Source organism: Lithobates pipiens, unplaced genomic scaffold (genome assembly GCF_037356315.1).
Source record: "Lithobates pipiens isolate NorthernLeopardFrog02 unplaced genomic scaffold, aLitPip1_a1.2 Scaffold_1, whole genome shotgun sequence".
Taxonomy (NCBI): domain Eukaryota; kingdom Metazoa; phylum Chordata; class Amphibia; order Anura; family Ranidae; genus Lithobates; species Lithobates pipiens.
The window spans coordinates 23,194,228-23,214,667 of NW_027507685.1; the positions used below are offsets into that span (position 1 = coordinate 23,194,228).

The following is a 20,440-nucleotide window of genomic DNA, read 5'->3' on the forward strand; positions in this document are numbered from 1 at the left end:
ATGTAACCCTTTGATTGCCCCTGGTGTTAACTCCTTCGCTGCCAGTGTCATTTATACAGTAAACAATGCATTTTTATAGCACTGATAACTGTATTGGTGTCACTGGTCCCCAAAAAGTGTCACTCTGAGTCATATTTGTCTGTCGCAATGTCACAGTCCTGCTAAAAAATGCAGATCACTGCCATTACTAATAAAAACAAAAAATGTAAAGTCCCTAAATCTATCCCCTATTTTGTAGATGATATAACCGTTATGCAAACCAATCAATATACGCTTATTGGGATTGTTTCAAAAAATATGTAGCAGAATACATATTGGTCTGAATTCATTAATAAATTAGATTTTTTACATTTTTTTTTATTGGGAATGTTTTATAGAAGAAAGTAAAAAAATACAGTTTTTTATTTAAAACTGACGGTCTTTTTTTGTTTATAGCACAAAAAATAAAAAAGCGCAGAGGCGGTCAAATACCAGCCAAAGAAAGCGCTATTTGTGGGAAAAAAAGGACTTACATTTTTTTTTGGGTACAGCGTCGCACGACCGGGCAATTGTCAGTTAAAGCAACGCAGTTAAATGGCCTGGTCAGGTTCAAGTGGTTAATGTGGGCTAACCCTTTAAAAGCCTCTCTACTGAACGCTAGTGAACTAACTCCTGTGGGTCACAACCCCTAATCAGAGGATGCCTAGGACCAGGCCAAAAATTGTATTCAAGGTGTTCTGATTCAACAAAGGCAATGTGGTTGTTTTCAAAATCCATTGGCTGGGAAATTTACTTACCGGCATGCCATGGAAAACATTGCATTAGCAAAAAACGAGTTTCCAAAATGTATTTTTAGATTCTAGCACGGGTTTCCGTACTTGTAGGATGTACAACAACCAATTGTATCTGGACCTTTCCTACTGAACTTTAGTTACAGTACTACACTCGCCAAGCATGTATTAAATGGGACGCATGACGTGTGATCTGTTGAGAGTATGTTATAATAAAATCACTTGTGGGGAAGTCAAGTATTCAATATGATTTATGCTGCAGTGACATAATGACTATCAAGGTACGATTGTTGCATACTTTGTAGCTCTGACAGATAAAAAATAATCTCGGCACATAAAGAGACAACATCTGGCTCCCCATGAGAGGAGATCTACACAATGTGCAACAGACCTAAAATGTTTAATAGTTCAGGATATTTTCACCGTTTCCTTTTCTCTTGCTAGCATCAAAACATATTTGTGTTCTGCCTTTTCCTGCCTGAGAGATTTTGTCCCACTTTGTTCTTCCTTAAAGAGTTATTATTCATATTAATACATTTTACGGTGTTTACCAGAGGTGTCATTCTTATTATTTGCTTCTCTGAAACGTAAAAAAGTGTGTTGTTCAAAGGATTGATACAATTGTCAAAGAAGCACTTGGGAAATTTGAGCAGCTAGTGTTGGCATACATCTAAAAAGAACATAAAAACATAAAAAAGACCTTTATTTAAAAAGCATGGTGCAAAGAGCAAAATTTCCAATTAGATCTCATTACCCACACTACAATAAATCCTCCTAACTGCCCTCCAATTGGTAGGTTAGTTCCATATCTCAAGAATGGGGAGTATTGTTTGCCAAATCATAAAACAATTTGTTAAACAATGTGTGGTATTATTATTTTATAAGTTATTGTTACACTATTATGGGATGCAACATTATACTTCATTTTGTACTATAAGGTCTAAAGAACATAACGAAAAAGTATTTTATTTATAAAATGACAATTGTTTAAAATACACAGCGATATGGTAAACTAAATTCTATTCAGTTTCAAATCTACCTTAACTTTCAGCACAAACCTAATTTTTGTATAATAATGTTCCCTGAAGACCCTAAAACCGAGCTGCAGCATGGTGGCCAAGACCATACAGTGATTTAACAGGACGGCTTCCACTCAGAACAGGCCTCGCCATGGTTGACCAAAGAAGTTGAGCGCATGTGCTCAGCACCATATCCAGAGGTTGTCTTTGGGAAATAGACGTATGAGTGCTGCCGGCATTGCTGCAGAGGTTAAAGAGGTGGGAGGGTCAGCGTTTCAGTGCTTAGACCATACACCACACACTGCATCAAATTGGTCTGCATGGCAGTCATCCCAGAAGGAAGCCTCTTCTAAAGATGATACACAAAAAACAGTTTGCTGAAGACAAGCAGACTAAGGAAATAGATTACTGGAATCGTGTCCTACGGTCTGATGAGATCAAGATAAACATATTTGGTTCAGATGGTGTCAAACCTGTGTGGTGGCAAGGGAGGGGTACAAAGACAACTTAGTCTTGCCTACAGTCAAGCATGGTGGTGGGAGTGTCATGGTCTGAGGCTGCATGAGTGCTGACGGCACCGGGGAGCTATAGTTCATTGAGAGAACGATAAATGGCAACATATACTGTGACATACGGAAGCCGAGCATGATCCTCTCCCTTCAGAGACTGGGCCGCAGGGCAGTATTCCAACATGATAATGACTCCAAACACACCTCCAAGATGAACACGGCCTTGCTAAAGAAGCTGAGGGTAAAGGTGATGAACTGGCCAAGCATGTCTCCAGACCTAAACCCTATTGAGCATCTGTGGGGCATCCTCAAATGGAAGGTGGAGGAGCGCAAAGGTCTCTAACATCCACCAGCTCCGTGATGTCATCATTGAAGGAGTGAAAGAGGACGCCAGTGGCAGCCTGTGAAGCTCTGATGAACTCCATGCCCAAGAGGGTTAAGTCAGTGCTGGATAATAATGGTGGCCACACAAAATATTGACACTTTGGGCCCAATTTGCACATTTTCACTTAGGGGTGTACTCAATTTTTTTTTTCCAGCAGTTTAGACATTAATGGCTGTGTGTTGAGTTATTTTGAGAGGACAGCAAATTTACACTGTTATACAAGTTGTACACTCACTACTTTACACTGTAGCAAAGTGTCTTGTCTTCAGTGTTGTCACATGAAAAGATATAATAAAATATTTACAAAAATGTGAGGGTGTACTCACTTTTGTGAGATACTGTATTATAGCAATATACATTTCATTCACAATACCCTTGGTGTCCCCAGGACAGAAAATATGGAGCAATCTAAAAAAAAAAAAAAAAAGAACTCACCAGTATAAGGTTAAAGAGACTTAACCTTTTACTAACAAAAAAATTACTTTTCGTTATACTAAGGTTTTAAAACAGAAGACCATTTCCCCATAACCCCTTATGTGATAAAGGCTAGGTGGTGAATGGAAAAGTTCCAGACAGTGGCTTTCAATTTAGCAGCTAGAAAAAAGGTACCAACCATAACTTACATCAAATGATGCAGATAATGGCCAAAAAAAAAACAGCCACAGAGAAGAGCATTCATTAGCGGGAAACATTGGTGCTGTACTTTCAGGTGCCTGTACTCGCTACTGAAAATTAACTGGATCTTTCTCCCTGTGTCATGATTAGGATTTTAATGCAGCTCGGAAAATCCCATTTATGGCAAGGCCTCAATCAATAAACACAGGAGCTATATGAAAAGCAACACTTTGGCATTAAGGGAAAGCTATCTATTCATTAAATAGCCATTTGACACACAAATTAACAAAAGGATCTATCCTGCCCTTTTCCTGTTAAAATATGTTAACTATTAAATAAATTGCTTTTATTTCATCATTTTTCACCCATAATCACGGATGGAAACATATAAACCAATTGTTTAAATTACTTTTAAATTGAACAAAGTCTATTCGGTTTGAAAATTTGCAGCTTGTTTGTTCCGTAGCTGAGATCTGAGAGCTGGCATTAAAGTGTAGGAATGGCTGCAGCTGAATTCTATTACGTACTCCTGCTATTCTTTTGATCATTTGTTATAAATAAAGGTTCTAATCAAACTTTGTTTTATCATTTGCACAGGGTCGGCATGTTAAAACAGGGCAGCTTGCGGCAATTAAAGTTATGAATGTCACGGAGGTAAGGGATCTATTTTCCACATATGATATGAAAGTGGCACTTTCCAAATAATGATTTGTCATGGAATGTTTCTTAATTCTAAAATCTGCGGCATAGAAAATGTAAGTGCTGATATAAAATAAAAACATATATAAGTATAGAGGAGTGATCGGCGTTACTAAACAGTTATCCAGTAAATAGGATTTTATCACATTGACTTTATACCTATTCATGTTGCAGGACTTGCCCTAATCCATATTTCTCATAGAAGCTGTTCATACCACAGTAAAGCATTCCTATAACAAAGCATTCACATGTCTCATTCCATCACACATCACAGATATAAGGGGATTGTGCCGCATCTCAGGATAGAAAAAATTTAGTCGGTAGAACTTATCCCATCACCGGCGGCTTCCCCTGCTCGTCGGCCTCCCATTCTACTGCTGTTCTCCTGCGGCCTCTCATTCTCTGGGTTATCATGGCCTTGGCGGCGGCGGCTTCTGTTTCCTCCCTCCTCCTTGATGGCCAATCGGGAGTCTTCTCTTTACGGCCAATCGGAAAACGATTCTCACACCCGCTTCTGATTGGCCGGATTGATGATCATTGTTTCAACAGCGAATATTCATTCGCTGTTGTAACACACCTGGGTGGGATCGGAGCGCATCCTCTGCGACCCGGCCCACCTGATTTTGAAGGCCTATTAGAGCCTCTGGCTCTAATAAGGTGCTTAAGAAAACACCACTCTAATTCATGCACCTGGTGCCCTGAAAGGGGCCAGATGCATGAATAGGGGGTGGATGCGGTGGCCGTGGATAGATTCATGTTATGCACGAATCTATCCACTGCATATAGGGGGGTGGAATGTAGAGAGTGGCAGCGCCCGGGTGCCCCTAATGGATGGGCTGCCACTGATAATGGTGTACATGGTTCCACCCACTATCTAGAGATGAGGAGTATAAACAGCTCTTCGTTTATACAGTAGTTGGCCATTTGGGCAAAATTAAATGATTTGCATGGCTCCGCTCACTAAAAGCCAACTTTACACCTAGAATCACTGTTCATATAGTACACATACAGCCTAAATCTATAGATTAATTTATTTTAACTGCTTTTAAGCTACAGGCTTTTTTCCCATCAGCATACTATATGGACACCTTGGCTTCTATGGAATAGGGCTTGGGGCCCAATGAGAAGGTTATGGGGAGTAGGAAAAAGGGAATCAAAAGCCCTCCAATGTGTACTTTCTCAGACGAACCAGAGAGCAAACACATACAGAAGCTGGCATTGCTGGATTTATTCTGGAAATGCTAGATGACAGACTTTGTCTCACTGCAGCACTTCTAAATCACAGACCAGGACCAAGCACGGAGCAAACGCAAGTCAGTTGAAAATCAGAATTTCACATCTGCATACTTATCTGTTGAGGTCAAAGTCACAGCATCTATAAAAAGTCTATACAAAGTAACTTCACTCCCTTCGACAGTGCTAAGGCCTAAAAGGAAGATCACATGCTACCCCTTAAATGGCAGCATTATTCAGCAGGGTATTATTCTCCAGCTGAATCTGGGGAAAGAACAGAGGAAATCTAGCAATGTGATTATCTGTGGGTTGTGCGACTCCCTTTGAAAAGACACTGTCCCTTTGCCTGAACTGGCAAGGTGACAGTGGCTCTTAGGAGCATCTGCATGAAAGCCAGGCGAGCATTTTAGGAAGTCAGCAATGGCAGCAACAGGCAACTCTGCATGCTGAACATATTAATGTTTACAGCTAGACTGATCACAATCTTAGCAAGAGCCTTGAAAGTAGGGGCCTTTATTAGCACAAGTGACAACCATGTTTTGACCTACTTTAGATAAGTATGTCAACTCTAATCCTCAAGGCACACCAACAGGTCTTGTTTTTCAGGCTTTCCATTTTTTTACATTGGTGATTTGATCAGTTTGACTACCTTAGTAATTAACACAGCCATTTCATCTGAAAGAAATCCTCAAAACATGACCTTTTGGGGCGCCTTGAGGACTGGAGTTGAAAAACACTGCTTTAGACTGTTACTCAAGCACATACTTCCCATTCCCCCAGTTCTCCTTAACCACTTACAGACCGGACCATTTTGCAGGACAAAGACCAGACCACTTTTTGCGATTCGGCACTGCGTCGCTTTAACCTGACAATTGCGCGGCCGTGCGACGTGGCTCCCAAACAAAATTGACGTCCTTTTTTCCCACAAATGGAGCTTTCTTTTGGTGGTATTTGATCACCCCTGCCGTTTTTATTTTTTGCGCTATAAACAAAAATAGAGCGACAATTTAGAAAAAAAACGCATTATTTTTTACTTTTTGTTATAATAAATCCCCAAAAATATCTAAAAAAAAAAAATTTTCCCTCAGTTTAGGCCGATACGTATTCTTCTACATATTTTTGGTAAAAAAATCTCAATAAGAGATGATGATGATTGGTTTGCGCAAAATTAATAGCGTTTACAAAATAGGGATAGTTTTATGGCATTTTTATTAATAATTTTTTATTATTTATTTTTTTACTAGTAATGGCGACGATCAGCGATTTTTATTGTGACTGCGACATTGTGGCGGACACATCGGACATTTTTGACACATTTTTGGGACCATTGTCATTTATACAGCAATCACTGCTATATAAATGCAGTGATTCCTGTGTAAATGACACTAGCAGTGAAGGGGTTAACCAGTGGGTGGCAGTTTAGGGGTTAAGTGTTCCTAGGGGTGTGTTACTAACTGTGGGGGGGCTGGGCTTTCATTTAGTGAACACTGATCTCTGCTCCAATCACATGGAGCAGAGATCAGCATCACTAGTTGCTAGGCAGAATGGAGAAATGCTGTTTACAACGGCATTTCTCCATTCAGCCGTCCCATGAGACGATCGCGTGTATGCCCATAGCGATCGAGTCCACGGGACCCGCGACCGGACTCACGGGGGTCCCGACTGGCACACGAGCGCGCCTCCGGCGGCGTGCTTGCGATGGCAGGGCGGCATTGAAGATTGGACGTACCTGTATGCCAATATGCCTGCCCGTGCCATTCTGTATTTGTCACCAATTTCCCCAATTTGTAGCAGAACTTGATGTTAACTCCTTTCTCTATTGCACTGTGATCCTACCTCTCACACTGACTACATTTGACAGCAGGTTTACCCTGATGGTCACAAGTACTCCACACTGGGTAGCGCCTCTCAACGGGTCTCTGGATAGCCATGTGCATGCGTGCACACCTGAACCATGTTGCCGTTAAGTAATTGGACCATTCACTGAACTTTTTACACATACCAGCTATATCATGTAGTATTTTTCTGCCAACTGTCAGAAAATGCCTTAGATTAGAACAAAAGAAGTATTAAAAAATATGTTTATAGTCTATTCTTGCATATCTTGGTATAAGAGTAAAACCTAAGTGAGCATCCTGTGTTCAGAATGGATTATTATTTGGCCTTGGGTGATGTGCTAGTTTTCAAGGTTTAATTCACTGTATACCGGCAGAAAACGCTGGTGACAGTACTGATGATTTCAGCCAGGTGTTACTGGAGACATTGATACAGCCAATGTAAAAGAGACACATCATGCCAAATTATCTTGTTAACAGAGTCCAAATCTGTGCCTACTATTATAGAAACAAGTATATGGGGCATATTGAGATATTATATATTTCTCCCATTTTGGAAAGATTTTACAAGAATTATTCTTTCAGCATATCATATAAAAAAAATATTTTGCACATAATTTTAAAATGATTTGTTTCCAAAGATAGGTGACAGATCACTTTCTGTAACACCCTGCTGCACCTACCACAGCCAGCCTTATTTTCCTGCGAACTAAAGTCATTGTCTTTGTCATTCTCTTTGTTGTGCTGGACATATCCGGGCTATTATCTTCTATGGCAGTGGTCATCAACCCTGTCCTCGGGGCCCACTAACAGGCCAGGTTTGCAAAATAACTGAAATACATCACCGGTGATATCGTTTGCTGCTCAGTGATTGCAGTATTCTAGTCTGCATGTCCCCAAGGTATTACATAAAAACTGGTCTGTTAGTGGGCCCTGAGGACAGGGTTGATGACCACTGCTCTATGTGATAAGATAAGAAAATGTCTACCAAAACAGTTAATATACAGTGCTTTGAAAAAGTATTCACACCCCTTGACATTTTCCACATTTTGCCATGTTACAACCAAAAAACTGTAATGTATTTTATTGGTAATTTATGTGATAGACCAACACAAAGTGACGTAATCGTTAAGTAGAAGGAAAACGATAAATGGTTTTCAAAATTGTTTTACAAATATGTGAAAAGTGTGGCGTGCATTTGTATTTAGTCAATACTTTGTAGAACCACCTTTCACTGCAATTACAGCTGCAAGTTTTTTGGGGTATGTCTCTACCAGCTTTGCACATCTTGAGGGCGACATTTTTGCCCATTCTTCATTGGAAAACCGCTCAATCTCTATCAGATTGGATGGAAAGAATCTGCAAACAGCAATTTTCAAGTCTTGCCACAGATTCTCAATTGGATTTAGGTCTGGACTTTGGAATTTTAAACACACGACTATGATCTAAACCATTCTATTTTAGCTCTGGCTATATGTTTAGGGCCGTTTTCCTGCTAGAAGGTGAACTCATGCCTCTAAAGGCCACATTTGTGGGATGCACGACTAATAGTTGTCCTGTGGACAGATTCGCCCACCTGAGCTGGAAATCTCTGCAAATCCTCCAGAGTTGCCATGGGCATCTTAGGAAGAAGGAGGGTACGGTGCGCTATGGAAGCTAAATTGTTGCTAAAAATTAATCAGAAAAATGAAACCATACAGAAGGTGAAGACCAAAACGTGAAAACGTGTAAACAAGACAATATAATGAGAGAAGTGAAAAGGAGGGGCTGCTACTACCTTATATGATCATCCTGAACAGGATTAAAAGATGTAAAAAATGTTAAGGGGGTAGCTATGGCACTCGCCTACTATTATTATTACACCTAGTCCCTACAGGGGTCAATTTAAGATCAAAAGTATAACTAAAGTGAATGCTATCACCCAAAATGCTTAATTGTAATTTACACCTAAATAAAAAATCCCAAATGTGCAGTATATATAATGGCTAGCAAATAGCAGTAAGAAACGTGCATGAATGTATTGTAGAGACCACAAATTGTGTTATTTAAAAAATGCTATGTGGTGGTGAAAATTTTTTTTTGCAATATTCCACACTTTCCACAGTGTTAATAAGTGCATATGTGCATTTATGCAAATCACAATTGATATTATCACAAAAAAATGCTATGTGCTTATAAAAGTGCCACAATCACAGTATATGCTATCACAAAAGTGCTAAGTGCTTCTATAAGTGCCACAATATGTAAATACAGTGCTTTACACTTTAACTTCCATCATAACGCCTCCAAAGGTATAAAATCGCTAAATGGAACAATACAAATATAAATTGATGAACCAGTCCAACAGCAGAAATTAGTATCAGAAAGTTCCTTTATATTCAGAACAAAAGTGACAGTGTGCTTCAGTGCTTGGTGGATTCCTGGATTGCAACCGGTGCGATTTCCATGCATAAAGACAATATTCCGCACTCACCAGCTCCCCTGCCCCTTAAGGGGTTAATGCGCCTCCACAGTGTGAGCCCCTGTATCGCTATATAGAGCTGCTCCGGTTACCATCCAGTTATATTCCTCATTGTAAATGGAAATGAAACATACGTTTCATCATTGGAGCGCGTAGGGCGTGGCCTATGGTGAACGCTCTCTCACAACGGTGGCGGCGGTGAATTCAAACGCTGTAATCAGCACATACACTGAGGAGCTGTTTTATCCTTCATTTATGTGAGTAGCAACCTTTTGCATACAATAAACTTTGGCTTTTAAACTGGATTACACTATGTATGTTTCATTTCCATTTACAATGAGGAATATAGCTGGATGGTAACCGGAGCAGCTCTATATAGCGACACAGGGGCTTTCCAGGTAACTGGTTGTAATGCGTACGCTTTGCCTTAAGAAAGTCCCTGACTGGTCTATTAACAATAGATCGTCTAGGTACACCAACACTATTATGCCCTGTGCCCTCAACCTGGCTAGAGGTGGGGCTAATATTTTTGGGAATACCCGTGGTGTTGGGGCTAGCCCGAAGGGTAAGGTCGCAAACTGAAAGTGCAGTTGTTCCACTTCGAATCGCAAGAAACCTTTGGTGAGCAGGAAATATAGGGACTTGCAGATATGCGTCCCTGATGTCGATGGACGCCAGAAGTTCTCCACCTTGTAGAATGGAGACCACTGACCTGATAGACTCCACTCAAAATGAGCGAATTTTTAGGAACCGATTTAGATTTTTTAGATCCAGCATGGGCCCGACATCCCCATTTGGCTTTGGCACCCAAACAGGCCTGAATAGAAACTCAAACCCTACTCTTCTGTGGGGATCTGCACGATCACCCCATTGTTTTTTCCATGGATCCTTGGAAACTGTTGTTCGCAGAAAGCGAGGTGGTGGAAACTCCCGAAATTCTAGTTTGTATCCTAGAGTCACTGTGGAGAGAGCCCATCTGTCCTGAGTTTCCCTCTGCCAGACTCCCGCGAAATGCCGAGGTCCTTCCCCCACCTTGGTGAGGGGAGACACCTCTTCATGAAGAGGTCTTAGTATTCTGCTTTGTAGTCTTGCGGCTCCAGGTCTTCCTTTGAGCCTGGGCCTGACCCTGTCATCTCCTCTGGAATCTGACGGTGGAAGCCGTCGCCACTGCCTAGAGGGGGATGCGCTTGGCGCAGGAGAGAAAGTCAGTTTAAATGAAGGATGTTTATACTTTCTTTTGACTGGCAAAACAGTACTCTTTCCACTGGCTATGTATACCCCACCTTTTTAATGAAGCACCCATCAAATGCAGCCTCACCAGCACCCATCAATTAATGTTTGCTTGCTTCCATTCATTCAGGAGTCGGGACACAGTCCTCACACACAGTGCCTCTATCTAACACTATGTGCGATGGCTGCCTGCAGATGCTGAGAATCACCAGTGGCTGGGTGCCCTAGGCAGCAGTGCGCCCTAGGCGGCTGCCTAGTTTGCCTAGTGGTAGCACCGGCCCTGGTTGGGATCTTTATGTCTGCAGCTTACAGACGACTGAGCTATTAACTCCCTCACTGCCAGACTTTCAGCAGCAGGAAGAGGACATGAGATCACTGCACAGAAGATTTGTACAGGATTCAGGTGCCTGACAGGCATGGGATGCACTTCATCACAGGGAAGTGATGCGACTACAGTTATATGAGCAAAATTATTTTAACAAAGCTTCAGCTTTAGTTTGCAAGAAATGTAGTGTGCGCCTAAGCTGTGTAGGCTGACAAGATAGTGCCGTTGCTGCAATGAAAACCCAAACAGCATTGCTAGCTTTGCCGTCTGGACTACATATCTCTGCATGTCTTCCCTTTCTGCTTTAAATCCATGTGTATTCTTTTCCAACAAAAAAACAATGTGTAGGTAAAGACTTGTTGGAAGATGTGGTTTTGGGGGTCAGGTTTACACCAATAAGAATTTAATTCCCAGACACTGCCCCTGCAAGAATTTTAAAAACCTGGTAAAAAAAAATGTCCCTAGAAGTAATTAGAAATGTTCTTACTATGAGAACATGGTAAAAATGAATGCTAGATATGCTCTAAAGTGGTAGACGGAGGTTAAGTAATGCCTGGACAAGCACTTTAAAGGGTCCATTTATAATGCAAAAAATTTGATTTACACCAAACATTCTTTGGTGGAGAACTTCAAGGTCCATGCATTTTAAATGGCAGTGATTGATTCGTCAACAGAGATGGCCCATGTTCTATGCTTTATACATTAACCCCCAAGTTTGAGAAAAGGAGTTACCTATTAAATATATTAGAAGAAGAGATCAGATTTGTATTTATTCTACAACAGTTAAAATTGTTACATCAGCTCTAATATCTTTTAATATGGCAAAATTCAGTGTTCATAGAGCTGCTCGGGAAAGGGTAGAATTTACAGCTCATATGTGCTGTCAGCAGTCAAAACCAAGATTGTTTTTAAACTGGATCACAATAAGTACAATGGCAATGTTACAACATATCCTAAAACAATCCCTTGTACATAGCAGTTACCTTACACCGAGATGATTAATCATTACTCTGATAGGGAACACCCTATGGATTCATATGGGGACAGTCTACAACCGAATAACAAGTGAGTTTGGTTGGAAGTCATGTTATCCAGCTGTATTTATGCTCAATGAGGTCATCAGGAAATGAATAACATAAAATTCACTACGGATTTATATATTTGACTTTTACTTATTTGCATAGAAGTACATCTGAGTTGTTTTGCATCAAATTACGCTGGGGCATGTAAGAGTCTCTCGGTTGTTATTTAGGCTGTACCCTCAATGGACTTTATGAGAGATAATTAGAGAGATGCTTACTCAAACTGGTGTAAGGTCAGCGAGCAATAAAAACTGAAATGGCACATGGTTTGCAAACATAAGATGATGTTGTTTGTTCAGATGTTCATCTGAGGCACATTAACAAAATCTGCTTTTTATTGAAGCTTAAAAGCAGCTGTAGTAGTTACTGGACCTTACAAAATGAAATAATTAAGTGTGTCCATCTGTGTGCTATAGATTTTGAAAAGCAGTCACCAGGAAACTGGAGGCATGGACAAATATTACCTTGGTTTGCTCTAACCTGTTACTTAGCACCCTGTAGAAGCACCCAGATTAATGAATTGATGAGAATCTTCAACTTTGCTTTTAAACGCTGTGGTAGATACTCATTTTTTTAAGGTTAAGCCATTGATTAAATTTACCAGTCAAACACAACATTAAAAAGCATCTATTCTCAGTCTCCAGCATGGAATACAAATTCTGATGCCCCTTCAGCATTTCTACTTGCTGATGCATTATATTAGCTCACCACTCCCTATGGTCATACTGCAGCCATATCCAAATGAAATCAAAGCTTGAGTTGTGGCCAGGGGCAGTGCAATTAAATTGAAAGTTAGCAATTATCAGTAATTTCCATTATGAAAGCACTGGAAGTGTAGTTGCAGTGAGTCAGAGACCTAGTTTACTTTCTAAAGTGCCCCGCTGGTGGACCCTCGAGAATCAGGTAAATATACTGGCTCTGTATCAGATTTGTTTCAGATAGAGATATTGAGAGTATTAGTGAGGACGACCTTGCAAATACAAATTATTTGCTTCTGATAGGTTAAAAGCATTTTAGGCTGTAAAACCTAACTGGGGTTGACCATAAAAGATGGTTTACCTCCTGAAAGCCATCCACAGACAGGAGGATGTGCTTAGCTGAGCAAGCCCATCCTCCTGTCATGCAGATGAAAGAATTTAAAATGCCCTTGATGACTTACCGTTTTGACCTAGGTTAAAAGCTAGGAAGCAATTGAATGTAAAAAAAAAGGTTTAAAAAAAAAAAAAATGAATAAATTGCTAGGGGATGAGTTGAGGAGAATATAACAATTCTATTTTTAAGTAGAGGTACGATATGCTTGGCTGAAGAAATTTGTTTTCAAGCATTACCTAAAGGCAGACAAAATCAGAGATAGCCAGAGGGATTGGGATAGGTAGTTCTAGAGGATGGGAGAGGCTCTGAAAAAATCCTGGAGTGGAGTATGGGCCGAGGTGGCAAGGGACAGTTTGAGTGATATTTTAGGATGAGGTTGTTGATGTAGCTCAGAGCAGAGTTGGTACAGCTATTGTACATTGTTGTTAGTATTTTGAATGTTATTCATTGGGCAAATGAAAGCTAGTGGGGGGGATTAACAGAGAAAGGCTCAGTTCACAATGAGGCGGTTTGAAAGTCACCCGACTCTGAAGCCGCCCCGCACAACATGACTTCAGGGCAGATTGCATACTTTAATAGAAGTCAATGCAAGCCATTCCAATGTCGCCCCCAAGTAGTGCAGGAACCTTTTTCTAGATCGGAGGGACTTGAGTCACTCAGATTAGAAAGGGTCTACTGCACTAAATGGAGCATGACTTGTCAGGCGACTAAGTTGCCTGACAAGTCGTCCCAGTGTGAACCAAGACTAACAATGTACCATGGAAGTCAATGCACAAACTATTTATTTTTGTTATACACCCACTGGAAAATGATTTGGCAGCTTCAAATACTGTTTGTAGGTTGATAATACTCAGGAATACATTTATGCATGTGAAATTTCACAGCCTTCGATACACATAACATCTTTATGGCCACCAATATGTAACAAACCTGACCTCTAAACTCAAGACAATCACATGTCTAGCATCTGCATTTGTACAGCATTAGGAATAAGAGCTGCCTTTTCTACAAAGCCCCATATTCCTTGGCTGCCCTTTCCAGTTATCACTACTGGTACAAGCTGACATTCTAGTAGTCACCTTTGATTTCATACCCCTAAATAAGCCTCACAAAATCTAGCCACTATTATTTAAAAAACAAAATTTCTTCCACATCTGCCATCTTAACAAAATCAAATAAAATATTAAACTATCCACTAATTGCTTCCCATCATTTCTAATGTAATTTTTTTAGTAATACGATTTGCAATCAGATTTGGCACCATTTCTTTCAATCTGGAATAGAGCAGCCAGACTTGGAGTCAACAACCATTTAATTAACTTTACCCCCTTGTCAACATCTTCAGTAGGGATAAGCTTCAGGTTTGGGTTAATCAAGAGTTTGACCCAAACCCAGACTATCAGCAGTTAATGATTGGGCAAACTGGCCATATATGGCCAGTTAGCATGCCCAACCCTCCAAATGATGATGTTAAACAAGCATTAGTCGGCAGTCTGCCACTTAGCAGTGGTAGCAGCACTGTTGCTAAATTACATGACAGATCTTCAGTGCTGCGGGAATATCATGATTAAGGCTGTAATGGCTGAAACACTGATTTTCAGCCATTACAGCCTTAGGCTCCATGCACACTGAAGCTGATAAACTGCAGTTTATTGGCGTTTGGGCGTTTTTTGTAAAAGCCCATAAACTCCACTCTATGTTAGCCTATGTGTCCATGCACACATGGACGTTTTTCAGCTTTAATGAGCAGTGGAGTTTATGGGCTTTTTTCTGAACGCCAGAAATTCGCGTTCAAAGTGCAGTTTTTCAGCGCCAAAAAACGACAAACGCTGATAAACGCTGATAAACGCTGATAAACGCTCGTTCATTAGTGTTCGGCATTCTATTTTTCAATGCATTGTGGGATTTTTGGAGTGTCCTCTGTGTATTTTTATAAAAAACGCCCATTAACGCTAACGCTGTAAAACGCTCATAAACGCTCATTAACGCTAGTATAAAACGCTGTTAAAAGCAGGTTTTTCAACCAGAGTTTTCTGCCAGCAATCTGGCGTCCAGAAATAGCTTTTTTGAGCTTCAGTGTGCATGGAGCCTTAATCATGATATTCCAGCAGCACTGAAGATCTGTCATGTAATTTAGCAGTGGTTCTGCTACCACTGCCAAGTGGCAAACTGCCGACTAATGCTTGTTTAACATCATTTGCTATGGATGTTTGTCGCTCTCTTTGCATATCCTGCCTTTACCCATGAGGAGGAAGGTTCCTACAATCTCCACTTCAAACGGGAGCAGGCACTATCTTGCAAAAGCGCTGTTTGACTATCTCTCAGGAAAAAAGTCAAATTGGTCTGGTAAGCAGATGATTTATCCATTCACTTTTGGGTGTTGGTTTTTTCCCAAGTTTTGGTGAAGGATCACTTAGCCTTTGTTGGAAGACATTGTCACATTTGGAAGATTTGTTTTTGGTGGACTTTTATGAATTTTCTCAATTGATCTGCTTTTTATTATTTTTTGCAATTATGTTGGAACTTTACTGATTCACTTAAATTTTTTGTCCAGGTTGGACAATCTAAAATAGCACTTTACCACTTGTGATTTAAAAAAATTGCTTCCCTTTAACTGATGATTATGGGATCACTAATTACTCTTTCAGGGGAGCAGCAATTGTATTTATCTTTCTTTACATTTACCCTATGTAACCTATGTTACGCATACACTAAAAAAAAGAAATGTATATAGTCACCTTGATTTAATTCCATCATTAATCATGTTTTCCAGCAATGTAGAGCCACATCAAATCACAATGAGCATTGCCCAATGATGTTGATACTCCAGCACAACAACCCACCAGCACCAAACGTTGACCTGCTGCTACTCTTATTACCAATGACAGATCCCAGCGCTGCTTAAATGTTACGTATTTGGTCAATGATATTGCCCATGTTTCATATCTGTGCGTTTATATTCAAAAGCTGGTGGGGATCTCTCTTTTAGAGGTGGTAGTGCTACCACTACTAAATGACAGCCATGGTTTGTAAATATAAAATGCCACTTAAAGGAGTGCATCCTACTGAATCCGGAACTTCGTGTGCAGGTTTAATGCACATGAAATGTGCGACTTCTGCTTTTTCTCCATTTCCTAACTTGTTAGTTATTCGTGCAAACGGTTCGGCCAGAGCCATTTGCAGGGTGTTCAGCGGGTGCTCACCCTGCAATGCACAGTGAATTTTTCACCCTAATTTGGGCAAAGATTTGCCAAATCAGGGCGCAGTATAAGCTGGTTGTTAAGGAGTGGGGCGGGAAGCCGGTCGTAGCATCCTGCCTACCGGCCTGCTCTTGACACCTTTGACTACAATGTTAATTAAGAAAAAAAAAAAAAGTCTAGTATTCATTTTGGGACAAGCAAAGATGCAATTGAAAGTTTGATTTGATCACCGGTCAGAGGAAAAAGAACCTTAAAAACACTTCTGGTGTGTAAAATGCATGGACTTTCAAATGATTTATGTAGAAAAGAACTCAATCATCCGTTTATTGTGAGCCTGAGAATTGTGAAAGCCACCTTGCAGCATTGTGGAAGTAGACAAGTTCAAGAAAAAATGGTTTATATATTGATCTTGTAATAGATCGATACTGTTGGGAAAATAAACATATTGGGTTAGAGTGTTTAAAAGAAGTCATTTAGGTCAATGATGAATTTCAGGCCATGCCAGAAGAAGCAAGAATATTGATGTTTGAGGAACTAAACTTCAAGAAGTCATGATATGGCATGGGTTTGTGAGATTAGAAACAACCAGAGGAAGCAAAGATGATCTCACAAGAGTGCGGCCGCGTACACACGCGCGGACTGTTCGCCCAACTTTGTCCGTCCAACAGTTTCGGCAAACAGTCCGCTCAAACTTAGCATGGACGGACATGGCCACACACGACGGACGAACAGTTTGCTGAAACCGTGCGCGATGACGTGAATGGCACGTACGACGGGACGAAAAATACGACGTCCTATACACTGCATTATAGCTTTTGGCGTGAAAATCCTTTCTGAGCATGCGCGCAACTTTGTTTGACGAACAAGCCTACACACGGGCGGACTGTTCGCTCAAACAAGGTTTCAGCGGACAGTTTTTCGGAATTTCCGAAAAACCTTGTCCGTCCAACTGTCCGCTGAAACTGTCCGCTGAAAGCCCACACACGAGCGGACTGTCCGCCCAAACACTGTTCAGCGGACAAAGTTGGGCGAACAGTCCGCCCGTGTGTACGCGGCCTGCCTTTACTCAGGAGTGGGAAAATTCACCACCTGAAAGGGGGCAAACAGGTTAAAAGAAGAGAGATCCAACTTGTAGCCAGAGTGAAGTTGTATTGGGAAATACTGTATTTGTGATTACTACAATAGTATAGTGGACATTTCACTTTAATTTTCTAACTAGATATAGAAATACCGTAGCCTGATTTTGTAACTAAATAAAGAAAAAAAATAGGCTGATTGCATAGGCAGTATGGTTTGCACCCAGTCTATACTGGTCATTCTATTGCCACTTTTACAGCATCAGTCCATCTCTGCAGATTATTAGCTAGAATTTGTTTCCATTACCTTTAATACACTGAAACATAAAAGTACAGCTCACCCTCTCCCTAGCCCTTCTCAACCAATCTACACATAAACCCCCCACAGCAGCTGCTGACTTTAATGCAAAGTCATGGACCATTCCTTCTCTCTATCAATTGCCATGCCTGCACACTTGCATAGGCCCACATTCTTATGTCCCTGTACACATGGTCGGAGCATTCCGACTACAAAATCCGTCTGATTTTTTCTGACGGATTTTGTCCGAACTTGTCTTGCATACACACGGTTGCACAAAGTTGTCGGAAAATCCGATTGTTCTGAACGAGGCGACGTCAAACATGCACGTCGAGACTATAAACGGGCCAGTAGCCAATAGCTTCCGTCTCTTAGTTTATTCGGAGCATGGGTGGCATTTTGTTCGTCAGAATTGTCTACACACAATCAGAATTTATGTGATCGGATTTTGTTGCCAGAAAATTTTAGATCCTGCTCTCAAACTTTGTGCGTCGGAAAATCTGACAGAAAAAGTCAGATAGAACCCCCACACGATTGGATTTTCCGACAACATAATCCTATCTATAAAACCTTCGAAAAACAGCGCTGGTCTAAACAAAGTGCTAGACAAATATATATGAAAAAATCAAGTGTAAATAAAACAAAAACTTGATATTAGTGTTAATACTGACAGTAGTAAGTTCTTGCTGCAACCCAATGCGAGACACACACAATATACAACAATCAAAAAATATAGCTGCGCTAAAACTTATAAAACAAAATTATAAAGTGACATAATTTTTCTAATTTACAAAAAATCCCAAAAACATGCAAAAATAGTGCCAAAGTAATGATTTCCAGGCATATAAGCAGTCCAAAGAAAAGGAAAGATGGATAGGATGCTGAATCTTAGTCCATTTTCGGTGACTCTCAAAAACCACCCTTTACACACGTAGCAGGTGCACCCAGAGTAGAAAGAGATTATCCACCACCAAATTAGAGGAGGCTTACCAGCTGTCAAGATCTCTTTTTAAGGAGATCATACGGGCTTGTAAAATGTTACGTTCCTGGCCCCCACACTGGGCTCTGTTGGTAACACCAATCTATCTGCTCCCTCTTTATGGTATATCTCGTTCCACCACAAACATTTAGTACGGCAAAGAGAGAAGAAAAAAAGCTCCCATAGCATAATTCCGTAAAGATTTATTAAAATATAAAAAGTAAAGTAACAACTCACGAATTCCCAGCAGAGTGTAAGCGTATAGCGTATAAAAAACGAGCCGGCCGGCTCTCTCTTGTTTGCACTGCCCGCCCTTCCGGATTAACGTGGAAATGCGGTGACGTCAGCACGCCGCTCACCCTACGTTGTTTCGTCAAAAGTGACTTCTTCCTGGGGTAATCCTATCTGACTTTTTCCATCGGAATTTCCAACCATGTGCACAAAGCATTAGAGCTTCTAGACTCTACAAGTCTATTAGAATTCACTGTGCAGGCATGAATTTTACCAGGCATGGCTGTGCTACTAAGGCAAGTATGTAGCTGGGGTGGGGCCAAGTGTAGATTATTTCAGGAGTTCTAAAGGAGGGTATGTTAGAACCTATTTGTTAAAGCATCACTAAGAATAACTGGTATACTATTGAATGTGCACAAGTTTTAGTATTTTATCAGAACCTACAAAAGAGGTGTCCATTTATGAAACTGAATAGCAGTGATCCCGTGGGTCACTGCGGATCTCAGCTCATAAACTGTTTATGAAACAGGGGAGAACATGCCCTCTGCCGATTATCTCCACACACTCACCAGCTCTTGGCTCTGTCCCACTGTGGCTACTGGGGTGTTGGGCTGTGGAGGGGGCAGGAGCAGCCAGCTCAGGCTCTCAGCGGCCCTCTGAGAGGCTGAGCCAGGTCCTGGTCCAAGCATGTGGATGGATTCTGACCACATGGTTGCGATCTTTCCTGAGCCTGGACCGGCTCTGTGATCTCAGTGGGCGGCAGACTTCAGTCTGCTGAAAATGGATCACAGGAGTGAGAACCAAATGATCGGCGGTGTTTGATCGCTCGGTTCTCAGTCTTAGAGCCGGCCGGAGACAGATATCAGACCAATGCTGCATCCACCTAGGTAAGTAGGATTTAAACAAAAAAAAAAGAAATTTAAAGCCTTCTATGATCTGCAAGATATAAATTTGGGTCAAGTCACTATTTACTAATTCTACTGAGACCTTAGTGTTACGAAACCCACAACAGTAAGATCAGTCTGTATATACAGTAAAGCATACTGGTTATACTCAATGTGGATGTGTAACCCTCTGCATTGTGTAAAAAAGCTGGTTGATCCTGTATACACAGAGCCTCCTTTTCTTCCACCAATTCCAAAACCTGTCTGGCATGTCTGGATAAGACAGAGCATGTGGATTCAGGCTGCACATGCTCAGTTTGGTGTGTATTGATAGAGAGTTTTTTTTTTTATTATTCTTGGTAGAGTGATGTGATCAGCACAGGACCAATCAGCACTGTCCAGACAGAGTGTCAAGGGTCCTGCATTCCAATAGGATAGCTAGTGCAGTATGAAAACTCTTCCTACAAGCTTTAAACAGGCACTGATAGAAGTCACAGGACTGCTATATACTGCTGGT

The 20,440-nt window shown here is 40.9% G+C and overlaps 1 protein-coding gene and 1 long non-coding RNA gene across 3 annotated transcripts in view; one reads left to right on the plus strand and one right to left on the minus strand.

Moving 5' to 3' along the window:
* LOC143986179 (uncharacterized) overlaps positions 1 to 20,440 on the minus strand; it is a 457,706-nt gene that overhangs the window by 289,925 nt on the left and 147,341 nt on the right. The gene's annotated exons all lie outside the window — the stretch shown is intronic.
* The window catches only part of NRK (Nik related kinase), a 406,388-nt gene that overhangs the window by 107,983 nt on the left and 277,965 nt on the right, over positions 1 to 20,440 (plus strand). For both annotated transcript variants that reach the window (XM_077484749.1, XM_077484758.1), the window contains exon 3: positions 3,896 to 3,952. In XM_077484749.1, the coding sequence (XP_077340875.1) occupies positions 3,896 to 3,952 (57 nt within the window). The remainder of the gene's footprint in view (positions 1 to 3,895; positions 3,953 to 20,440) is intronic.